Below are 13,047 nucleotides of genomic sequence, written 5' to 3'. Positions count from 1 at the left end.
TACAGTTTTGGTTACCACAGCAGCAGGAGGTGGATGCTTTGGAGAGGGTACAGTAAAGGTTTACCAGGATATTGCCTGGTATAGGGGATTTTAGCTTTAAAGAAAGGTTGGATAGATTGGGTTTTTTTTTCCACTGGAACACAGGAGGTTGAAGGGAGATTTGATAGAAGTTTATAAGACTGTGAATAGCATGGGTAGAGTGGAAAGTACAAGGCTTTTTCCCAGGGTGGAGGGTCAATTACTAGAGAGCACAGGTTATAGGTGCAGTGGGGGGGCGGGGGGGGGGGGGGGGAGAGAAGGGGGAAGGAAGGCAAGTTTTGCACACAAAACATGGTGAGTGCCTGGCACATGGTGCCAAAGGAGGTGGTGAAAGTAGACACAATAGAAGCATTCAAGAAACACCTGGACGAATACACGAATAGGAAGGGAATAGACGGATACAGATCCTGTAAGCGAAGACAGTTTTAACATGGCGGGACAAAATGTGTTGGCGCAAGCTTGGAGACCTGAAGGGCCTGTTCTCGTGGTGTCCTGTTCTTTGTTCAGCTAGTTGCGTGAACGTCGAGCACAGCTGTCACTTTGATGACCACCAGGAAACAGGGGGTACCCCAACCCTTTAGGTTGTCTGCCTGCCTCCAGAAGAGAAGACAATTCTGTGACAGTGCCCTAGGATCCCTCAGTACGTGGCAACAAAGTGCGTCACTCGTCAGCAACAAATGGCATTGAGAATGATAAACTCGGGGCCTCCTGTACGCCCTCTGCATTGTATGGGACTTCCAGCTGTGACCCTTTCATGTAGAAGCTATTCAGTAGCTGTTGGAGGTTACTACCAGCCATGCACGTGCTGATGCATCTGTTCCTCTATTTGTTTTTAGCACCACAGCTACAGTAATACTAACCCCTGCTATGTCTGGGTGGACTGGTGACATTTCCAATGAACCTATGGAATGAATATCAAAAACAGAACGGGCCCTTAGTAATGTGAGCAGTCAGCATTCATATCACACACAAATGATGGTTTAGAGTAAACCCTCAAACAGGGTAATATGAAAAGATTTGCAGGGTAGGTCATGGAATGCTTATACGTAGCAGACCTCATCCCAACATATGTAACACAAGATGTGCTGCATCAATACTGTAGGGGATTATAAGTACAATAGGGTTAATGAAACTTTGTTCCCATTCCCCCACAACCCCAACTCCTATCATCCCATCACCCAAGGAAGGCACAACTACATACATAGCACGTTGGTAAATACTTAACAGGTCAAGGTAAGAGGGAATCAGCTATATGCTTTTAAGCAGTTTATGACATATTGTGAATCATGGCTTGTAGGTGACACTTAAGTGGGGATTACTGTGAGTTCTTCTGCATCACAGAGATGACGATGATCAATTTGTAACAATCAGTGATCTGGTCCACATTACTTGCGATCAAGATTTGTACCCCATATAGTTCGCTTCATATCCAGGGAACAACGAATACATATATCATGTACTGTATAAGTGCCTGATTAATGCAATTCACCTTTGAAGGGCCTCACAAGTCCAGCTTGTGTTCAGACAGAAAATAAAATACATCTATTCCATTCACTATGTTCACAGCTATTTTCCATTGTTGTTGTGCTTTTGCAGTTGACAGGAGGAATGAGGACAACACAGGTCATGCTTCGCAGTCTCAGTCTCAGCATAATATTCTAACCCTTCATTTTCTTTTCTCCATTGCAATCCTTATTGACCCCATCCCCATCAGTCCTCAGCTTTTACACGTTGCCACCCAAAATTTACATCTTCATTTTCCAACATTAACTGGAACTTTGGGCCTACAACTTAGCCAACATCATACTGCAACTGGACTGCCTGTGAGCCACTCTGCCAGCCCACTTGAAAAGTCCGCATGACTGATTAGTGACTTGAACCCTGACTGACATAGCTCCCCAACCTACTTCCTACTAACCCTTGGGCTGGCTGCACTGGACCTGCAGGACTGAGCGCGGTCCATACAGGGGGTCAGTGATATGAGGTGCATAATTGTGACTACTCCAAGCAACCACTGGCCGTGCCTAAACTGCTGGATTGAGATTGCATGCTACTCTTGACTGACCACGACAACATGCTCTGACTGGTGACAAAAAAAGCAGCCAAATAAATGTTGATGCTGGAAATCAAAAAACAAAAACAGAAATTGCTGGGAAAACTCAGCAAATCTGGCAGCCTCTTTGGAGAGAAAGCAGAGTTAACATTTTGGGTCGTGACCGTTCTTCAGGGCAAGCAGTTCTGGAGAAGGGTCACTAGACCCGAAACGTGAACTCTGCTTTCTATGCGCAAATACTGCTAGACCTGCTGAGTTTCTCCAGCGAATTGTGTGTCCACTTTTGAGCAGTTGCTTTTGTTGAATACAGCTTTTAAATGAATGACTGTTCAGGATGATTTCTCATATTACTGAAGTTCATCTAGATTTTTGATCAGTGACTTTCTGAAAACAGTGAGCCATGCTCCACATCCAGCTAGAGCGGTTCCTGACTTAGAGCATCCGCAGTTTTTTCGGTTCTTATTTGGTTTATTTATTTATTTATTTTGTAGAAGTTTAGTCTAATGAGTGACTAACAGGCCATTTCAAAGGCAGATAAAAGAACATCAGTTAACCAGATGAGCATTCACCTTAGGCAATGGTCATTGTCACCATTTGACTAGGTTTTTAGTTCAAAATGTTTTTATTGAATACTTTTAAAGCAAATATGCTGCACTGTTATACTCATTGCTCATAATGAAGTCAAGGAATGCAGATTTGCTCTATATGAGCTTGCTGACATGAACAGCTCACACAAAGCCATTCTTCCCAGTTGCCAACAGTGCTCACGAGCTCACTCCTCAGTCTAAACGATTCCCAGACAGCCCAGAGAAGGTCAGTAACTCTATCTGCATTCTGTGTAGCCCAGTCAATTCAGCCAAGAAACTCAACAATATCATAATTTTTTTCTTATTTACTTGGTTATACTTAAAAGAATATATTTCATTAAGCCAAATAAATAATTGAAAGTCAATAAAGTTCTTGCAAAATAGTTCAGTATTTGGAACGGATTTTAAGTTAACTGGTTGTAAATCGAGATTTAATTTCCTCATAAATAATCATCTCACTCATTTGTATAATACTGTACAATATGCTTTATTGCCTGCTAGGAAATAATGATTAAGAATAACACTGCAGCAGCATACAGCATTATAACAGAGGAAAAAGGAAATGTGTTTCAATCACAAAACTAAACAGACAGGCAATAAACAGTACGCAATATAAAATGATCATCTGTCAAATTATGCAACTTTAATATAATTAGTGGCTTTAAACTCTTAATTATCAGTAGTAAAATTTCTGAATTCAATTTCTACAGAGCATATTAGTAAGAAATATATAAGGGACTCTGCTCAAAGCAATACAAAGGAGCTATATACACAGGCACCTTCTGTAACAAGAACTGATTCTCGTGTAATGGGGATATCCGAACATAATCATGAATTTTACTTCATGTCTTCAAAATTATACTTCACTGAAATTACTCTTCTAGGAACATCAAAATGAGAACTTACAGCAGTCTCCCAGTTACCATGAGTGTGTTTAACCAAATAGCTTACAAGATTAAACTGAAGATGCTGTTCAAGCACACCACATATCCTTTCAGTTAATGTTCTGAATTGTTGTACACTATTGATCATACAAATAAAGGCTCTATGTTATCTACTTTGTTGCCTGCAACAAGGAGTAAAAGGCAAATATTTCAGTAGAGCAATGATGTCACTGAATATTTAAAGTCATGACATCTGCTCTGTGCATGCCTAACAGTGTACTAATCCTGCAAGTAATTTTTAAATACCACTGCAATTGTTACCACACTTAGCTAGTCCTTTTCAGATAGAGTGGGGTTATCCAGAACAAAGTCTGTGATGACACGGGACCTTTACATCTTAATGGTTTCTGCAACAGATCTCAAGATCTCACGCTTGATATTACGATGGTTTGTTTGTCATTGAACAGCCAGCTCTTTGGAAGTGCACTGACTTGGACAGCTCAAGAAATCTGTTAAATAAGTTTATACAATACGAACAACAGCAGAGAATTAAATAAAAATCACTGGGCAGCCTCAGCTTGTGACATTTAGGTCTATATAAACAGACTTATTATGTGATGTAATTACATTGCTAATTTGGTACTTTTGTGAATTGTGATTTTATTAAGTGTTGGATGCATGAGTTTGATTAATGCAATTAGAGGTTTCAGCACCTTCCTGAGATATCAAACTGTGATGAAACATTTGCCACCAAACACTGCCATAATGACACTACTGGTATCTATGGTTACATTTACACATCTGAAACTTTTTTTTACATTTTATGAACATAAATAATTTGCAGCATACGAATCATCAAAGGCCTCCAAAAACTGAAGAACTGTCAACTGTGATCCGACTCATTAACAGAGGGATATTTGCAGTTTTGCTCTGTCGCTGATCGAGTTTTTGCATCAAACCCATTGGCTCATAGTGGACAGTTGTCCAGCTCCGTGAACCTCACACCCAAATAATTAAATCCCAGTGAACTAGGAGGATTTTTCCAACTACATCAGTAAAAGTTCACTTGCTGTGAATGTTCAAAGGAAGCATTCTATATTGTTCTATGCATTTGCAAAGATTAAACAGTTGGCATGACAGTTAAGATCCAAAATACAGTATGATAATAGCACTGTTGAAACAAGAACACCAATCTAGGCTTGAATCGAAATCAAAAGTTTGAAAATAGTATAAAAAAAGAGAATGAATGTCATTTTAAAACATCACAATGGTGACCTCCAAATGAGTATCTGCTGCAACAGATGTCAAGGCCTCAGACTTGATATCAGGATGGTTTGTCATTGAACAGCCAGCTCTTTGGAAGTGCATTGACTGGGACAACATAACTCAAGAAATCTTAAACAAGTTTGAACAATACGAACAATGGCAGAAAATTTGTTTTTAATAAAATAATCACCAGGCAGCCTCAGTGACAGACTTTTAGGTCTGTATAAACAGCCTTATTATGTGTGATGGTATTATGTCGCTAATTTAGATTTAAAAGATATAACAGTTAATATAACAGAAATTTTCTTCGCGATAATAGTTATTTTATTCACTGTCGGCAGACACGTGACTATATTGGGCATGTAACGGGGCAGTCAACAGCCAGGAAACAAGTGTAAAACTTAAAACTAATGGTGCTCCACTTTTCTTTGTTTTTACAAACTGAACATGTTTTTCTCTGTACAGTTTACTTTTATTTCCAAGTCAGACTATCTGACTGTTCAATTTTGAGCATTAACATCCCACCTTGTTGTGCTATTGAAATCTCTAATATGGCAAACTGAATAATTAAGTGCAAACATATGGCTGAATTAACAGAAGAGTGTATAACCCTATGTTTGTATGGAACACGTTGGGGTCTTCCTTTAAATAGTCTCAGTATTAAAATCAAAGCCTCGAGGTCACAGACATTCATAAAGACTAATGTTGATTTTCTGGGATAGTCAACATGGTATTGACCACCTTCTGGAATCTAATTATTTATGTCTATATTTTGTTTGTATGAAATATAATTTGCTTAATACTTGTGAATCAGGAAACATCCCTGCATTTTTTTTTTGGTTTTAAAATTAAAATCAATAATACATCATTAAACTAGTTCACCCCACCCTTCCACAAACATTAAATATTTCAGTCTATCAGTCAAACCACCATTTAAAAATATACTACTGGAATCATTTTGTTAATTGCTCTACAACAAACTTGAATTTATGAAATATTAAACTGTATCATACATTTGGTCAAAAATACAGGTGCATCACTTAGTTCTCTGCCAACCCCATGTAGGCTACATTCTACTGTTTCTAATGGTGGGCTATGCTTTATTACTGCATACCATTTCCACCATTATTTAGGTGCTCTACTGATCTTGCTACTTTCACCATGACTTGAAATCATGACTGAAAGGGTATGGCACAAACATTTCAGCTGGTACACATAACTGGGTCATTAGAGTTATTCTTAATCTTCCAAATCTCTTTCCCAAAAATTAAACTTTTTATTTATTTGGAATCAATATGTAGGAAATGCAATTATGAATGATCTCTTTGGCCACAAGTTGTTACTGCAGCAACTATATCCAGCACAATAAAAAAGTTTAACTTTTGCAAAGCCATCTTTGTCTCCAACACCAATTCAAAAAAATAGTTAAATATCTTACTAAACATTTTTTAAGGCCAAATAAAACAGTATCCTAGAATATGTTGCACATTTTGAGTTTGTTAAATGTGCCTTATTCTCGTTCATAAAAAAAACTTTACTCAAAGTTATATTATCCATTCTGTTATAATTCTAACTTCATTTAAAATAAACATCTACACTCAAAAATTGTGCATGTTAGATTTGAGTTCAGAAGTTACATCCACACAGCATATTTTTGTAACCACTATGAAAGAGTGGATCAACATCCTAGGTTCAGTTGGCTAAACAAAACAATAATTACATTGCAGCAATAATCTGTAGCTATTTCATTAACTACTCAAGAGTATGGTTTAAGGACAAACTAACTTTTGGCTCAGCAGTTGTTTGTTTGTATGACAGATGAACTGAGCAACTAGAAAACCTGGCCTGAAACAAAATTAATTGCGCTGTTAACAATCAGAATTTGTCAAATTTCCATTCTCAATTTGTCAGAAATGAAGTTACACCTTTAAGACTGTTGCACTGTCACCCCTTTTTCTGTATCCTACAAACAAAATTTGGAAACACACACACCATGCCATTCTTAGAACAGTCACATACCATTGTGCTCACTATGAACAGCGATGATGAGGGGCTGCAATAAACGGCGAGTTATTGCATTTTCTAATAATTAAAGCTCTCTAACTAGAATTCATCAGTACAAGTTAATTGGATTATGCTTTGCAAATAATATTTGCGTCAAAAAAATCAGATAAATCCTTTCTGTATAAATTGAGCTGTAACTAAATAGTCTATTCCCATATAGAATAACAGCAACTTTCAGGTGCAAATGGTCTTTCAGATGTAACCAAACTTGCATTAAAACTTTTCATTTTAGCTAATTCTCTTGAAGTCATGATCAGTGTGAATTAGTGACAACTTCAATGATATTTTAGGCTGCACTTTTTTGACAAGAAAAATATGACGGCGGCTTGGGAACTTTTGGTTGCCAAACATTTTTTTTGCAGCCCGTATCACTAACCAGCTGCAACTGAGTTTTGGCTTCAAATGCTTCCAAGTGACTCTGAAGAAAGTTACATTAAAAGAAAAATGAAACTGCGGCAGAATTCTCAATTTACCACGGGAATGCTATTAAACATAACATGTTGTTCACAGCTCTGCTGTTTGCAAGAGTAAAAGAGATTTAGGTAAAACCAAAACTGGTACTTCATCATGACAGTCTCACCAACAATTACAATTTGACTCTGTTGCCCAGTATATTCTTACAAAGAAAAAGTCCGTGATTTTGATATCCATCTTGCTGATAATGTATCGATTAGGGGCGTAAGAATTTAAAAATAGCACGTCAAAGTAGACAATCCAAGTGCCTGGCAAAGCATCATCCTGTAGATAGTTATAGATTTACTTCCTCTAATCTAATACTTCACTTGCAAATGAACGGTTAGACACTTATTTTCCTCATTAGACAGTAGGAAATTACACTATATAATGTAATGCTTGGTTTAGTGCATTTAAATGACTTACTCTGTGAAAATTCAACACAGTTGCTATAACTAATTATGTAACTTGTAATGCCAGCTGTCAAATGCAGCTCTATGGTCTTTATGTTGGGTTAGTCACAGCAATGTCTGTGGGGGCACAATCTACAACATGGATACAAACCATTGTTGGTGCCACATTTAACAGGGATATTACAAAGTTATTCCCCTGCAGCAACCTATTAAATTTAACTTTTAATGACAGGGCATGTATTGTCCAACAAGGTAAATGCATGGTTAAGTTTAGTTAGACAACCCTTATCTATTTAATGTTCCACGAATACTTAATTCTGTATTAAACATTAAAACATCAAAATAGACTCTAAGGACAAAATTATCCTGTTTGGAAACAACAGTGAACACTGAAAGCCCAAAGGGTTAATCTCCTGTTTGTTAAATTTCTATTTTGGGAATTTCTACAGGGATTTCCCTTGTTCTTCAGCTAAACAGACTTCATGCTTAAGCAAGATTTGTGGTAAATATCTGCTAACGTAATTGTTTTAAAATAAGAGAAACCTCAAGGAAATTTCTAGCACAGATCTTATCTTTTCCAAGTCTTAATTGGCATATCCATTTAAATCTGTCCAAGCATAAAATTTAAGAGTTTATTAATGTTTCAAAGAAAGGAAAATAAAGTGAGCCATTCCTGTAACCCAACGATATAACTCTTCTTGTCCGCTTCAGTGTTGAATGAATAATAAATTCACTCTGTGGTAACTCTTGCCGTTTTCAATGCTTCTGACACAATAAATTATCGCAGTAAAAACAAACTGTAGAACATGTAGATGAATTATCAATTCTCCTTGTTCCTCACTTCCCCATCCATGAATGTTAATGTGCTTCAGTATAAGTAAATGGGCACACTCCCATATTAAGCTGATACATATTATAGTAGCGCTTTTAGGAACTCACATCTATGTTCATATCCAAATCTTAGGACCTTTTCACATGCTAAAAAGTGATATCAAGTGCAACAAGCTATACTTCAATATCATCACACGCTCTTGTTACAATTCAAAGAAAGGAGATCATAGTTAAACTCCACATCCCAACTATTAATCTAATGGAAATGTCACTTAAAGTCAATTAAAGGTAAAGGAAACAAAAATAAATGCAAAAATACAACGAATTGTATTCTACTTGGTCAGGCATAAAAAGTAGACACTTTTTCTCATTATACTCAACTTTTGTGTAAAAGCATTATGAACATTTAAATACAGTAATGAGTGTACTTTTCCCATTTTTAAATATTAGCTAGACTTTGGGCAAAAGCTGGTTTCTACAACGAGGAAAAGACATTTCTAATGACAAGTAAAGGATGGCAATTGCACAAAAAGTTAACAAAACGTTCTTTACAGCTAGAATGACAGTGTAATGAGTAATTGTATAAAGCAGTCACACAAGGATCATGTTACCAGGATGGGCATTTCTGTTCTTATTTCAAGCCAATGGAAGAGATGTGCAAACCCCAAAACTAACTGAGAAACTGTCCTATCAATCTTGAAGAAGTTGAGTACAATGCAGCCTTGTTCCAATTAATTCTACATAGGTTGTGGCAATAAGTTACAATATTTCACTTCCATTTGCCTTAATTCTATAGTTTAGTTTAGACCCTGAATCCCGTTTAATTAATTTTACATAACTCAAGATTGATGTAAAGATCTCAGCATGGTTTAACAAAAACATTTCAGGATCTGTTTACATAAACAAACAGAAATTTTATGCCTCATGATAATTTGTGCTGTTCAGTATTAGTTCCTGGATAAATTAAAAGCACACTTCAGATACAAGTCAGGGGAAGGATTTTCACTTACAAGTTTGTAATGCTTTAAGAGAGGTGTATCCATTTCCTGGTATTCAACCGTGAAAACCAAAACTTCGAAATAAAGCAGATCAACAATACTGCAACAACTTTCTCAAGGTCCAAATGCCTACTTTGCTATGGAAATCTGAATATTCAATTCAGTGCTTTATCATGTAAAAGTTAAGTATGGATGGGCTGAACAAGGAGGAGAATATGGAGTATGGGGAGGGAGTAGGCAAGTAAATGCACCTTCTGAGCATTAATGTGTAAAAGCTGACTATTTTCACATTGTCAGCAAAATTGACAAGTTCATTCTCTGAATGACACCTGGAGATTCAAAGTGAAATGCTACAGTTCTTTGCAGTTTAGACTCTGTTTGGATCTAATGGATACCTATTCTTGCTTCTCCTCTCTATGCAAAGTTTGAGTATGAACTACAAACTGGCACAAAATTGCAGTGAGACCTGTATTAGGATGAATGCCTCTAAAAATAAAACTGTTAACCTCATGAACAGATGATTCTTTAAAGACAAAGAAGTAAACATTGGCCCAATCTGAAATAATTAGACTTATCCAGGTTTTTATGTTCTGCACATTTTAGAAAATTTACTCCTGCACATTGCTCTCTTCATTTTTCTGTCCTACTGCCCTATCCTGGTCAATTGCCTTGCTATTTTACACTGCGGACAACAGAGTCGAGGGTCAGTTTTGGTACCAATGAGTTCATTTACAGCAGTGCGTTGGACGCGCCCAACAGGTACAGGTAATCTCTGGGGCACCAAGGAAAAACCAGATTACTACAGAACACGAGGGAGATCAGCTGATGCAGCCCAAGATCGCAAATGAAAATTGCATCTTAATTCAATGGTGATTCATGAAGCCACAAAGCCATAATGGAAACTGATTTCTGTTTTAAAAATCCTGATCACGACTAATACTGACGTATTATTTGTATTTTCATCTTCTTCAGGGCAACCATTACACACCTTCCAAGTATCTATACCTAGAAACTCGTTTGAAACTAAATCAAATCCAATCCCCGAGGATCAAAAAACCTATTTATCTTATTGTCAAAATCAGGGTTCAAAGCAAGGCATTTTGAATAAATTTATAACGGTCATCATAGAGCTAAATGAGAGAAAAGTATATTGAAAAGCACTAATAAATTTAAAACTCAAAAAGGTGACTGTGTACAGATAGCTTTCTCTCCTACCACTACACCCTTCGAGATATTATTTTTTGAAGCACAAATCTGAACTGAGAAACCAACATTTCATAGATTTTTCATATCAGATTTACCAAAACTTTAACACAGCTGTAAATATGACAATTTATCAAAAATATTCAAGATTAAAATTAGACTAAATCTGAATCTGTTAAGAACATCTTGCCTGAGTCTGATTTTGCTCAGGTTTAATATGTGTTCAATCCAGACAGAAATAGATTTTGTATATCAACTATAGATTTGTTTAGTTCAGACGGCAGCATCTAATACATGTTTCATTATAACTGTGCCATGGTACTTATTATTAGCTTTCTAATGCAAATTCCAGTCACAATCTTCTGAAAGAACAAAACATTTCTGATGTGAACAGCATGTACTAATCCTTATGTGCAGCTTATAAAAACTGGGTATATTACATACAGAACACCAAAAAATAGACTTTGTCTTGCACAATTAATATCTTGTATTTGTTGACGTCAGGATGTTGCACTAACAATCACAATATCCATGCACCAACTGGTCTTATATTATTTCATGGCTTCATGGAAGTGAAGAACTGTCTTTGTGTGCTGCTGATTACTTCATTGACCCTCAAAATTGTGCTACTGCTTTGAAACTTCATTTACAGTCCATGTTGTTTGCCATTCTGGTAACATGATCTTCAACCAAATGGGAAGAAAGATATTTTGTATTCAAGCTAAGCAGTATGAAACATCAGTAATTCTAGCTGTTGGTCTGACAGAAGACTTTTTTTCCTTTGTGCTGATATACTTCTGCAACCTGAAATAAAACCTGAATATCTTCTCAGTAATTTGTTGAATTAGTAACCCTATAACCATCATAATAATCATTCACTGTAAAAAAAACACAGCAGTGCAACAGTTGGGACCTAAAAAGCTTTGCAGGATTTCTGCCACTATTAGTGCCTAATTGCTTAAAAAATAAGCAAATTACTTTACACATCTTAACAGTATATTGGAAAACAGTCACGTCCAGTAAACTGTCCCCTTGCAGGGTCAGTGAGGTTTAGCAAGAGAAAGCAAAAATAATAGGTACTAAATCATCATTGAAAACAAAAAAAGGAAAGCACAAAGATTGTGTGTAACAAAAGGTACTTACTGTCTGCACAGAGACATGTTGTGCTATTAAACTTAACTACAGATTAACAGAGATTTCAACTAAATAATGGTGCCATTGAAATAAAATATCTTAATGCAATGGGCAAATGTAAAGAACTTTCAATAATATTTTTCCTGCCATATCATTTCAGTAATCAGGCAGAAGTTCATGATTAAACAGTTTCCATGAAACTCAAAATCATAGTATGCTTTCAAAAAAAAAGGAAAAACAGAGGTTGACGATATCTAGTCACTAGCACAGTGCATCAGTGTTACTTAAGAAAAGCTAGAATTTGCAGCAAACGTGAGTGGCTCACACTGATCGTGTAGCGTGCAGTGGCAAGAATTGCCAGTAGGTTTCATGGGCAGTTGTTCTGTGTAACAGCTATTCTTTTTATATACCAGGTTGCCTTCAGATAGGGAACCAAAAGCTGAAGAAACTGGTTTAGCCCCATTCGTAAACGTTTGATGCCCAATTTCTGAGCCTGTCCATGGGGCTCCGCTGAACCAGTGTTTCCCAGCTGTTGTGTGAGGTACCCAGTCACGAGAGGATGACACTCTGACAACGCAGTCAATATTAGGTCGAACTGACCCATCTTATGTGTTCCAGGCTTTGTAGAGATACAAAATAATAATGCATTATTGGTCTGCACAGGGGATAAGTACTGAGGTTTGTGCCATTTCCTTAGGCTGTCCATCATGGTTTAGAGAAACTGCACGCTGGCCTCTGCAGATGGAAGAAACAAAGGTAATCAATACTACAGATATACACATTGATCAACAAAATCAAATGCCAGCATTAATGCCAAGCTTTTCCTGGAGACATGCATGCTGTGAAGGTGTATCTACTAACAACCCTTTTGTATTTGGACTGAAGTGAAGTACTGTGAATAGCACATTTACTTAGTATGCAAATCATTCACTTAGATGGGATAAACAGACCAACACTACAAAGACACTATGAAAGCTAGACTGCGAAACTAGAATCTTCTCAACAACTTTTAAAATGCCCCAATAAGATTGTCAGGCATACACTCTGTCTCCACGTGGACCATGCATTATAAAAAGATAGAATCTTAGAACCCCCTAAAATGTGGAAAGAGGCCACTCAGTC

General features: G+C 36.9%; 1 protein-coding gene across 3 annotated transcripts in view; it reads right to left on the bottom strand.

Moving 5' to 3' along the window:
- Positions 1-3,158: 3,158 nt before the first annotated feature.
- The window catches only part of LOC125456993 (HMG box transcription factor BBX), a 204,915-nt gene continuing 195,026 nt past the window's right edge, over positions 3,159-13,047 (bottom strand). For all 3 annotated transcript variants that reach the window (XM_048540663.2, XM_059650266.1, XM_048540664.2), the window contains one exon: positions 3,159-12,660. In XM_048540663.2, the coding sequence (XP_048396620.1) occupies positions 12,573-12,660 (88 nt within the window). In that variant the 3' untranslated portion in view covers positions 3,159-12,572. The remainder of the gene's footprint in view (positions 12,661-13,047) is intronic.

The sequence above is a fragment of the Stegostoma tigrinum genome, chromosome 12 (assembly GCF_030684315.1).
Source record: "Stegostoma tigrinum isolate sSteTig4 chromosome 12, sSteTig4.hap1, whole genome shotgun sequence".
NCBI classification, from domain to species: Eukaryota; Metazoa; Chordata; class Chondrichthyes; order Orectolobiformes; family Stegostomatidae; genus Stegostoma; species Stegostoma tigrinum.
Note: the sequence above shows the minus strand (reverse complement) of the source record. Positions and strands in the feature narration are given on the sequence as shown.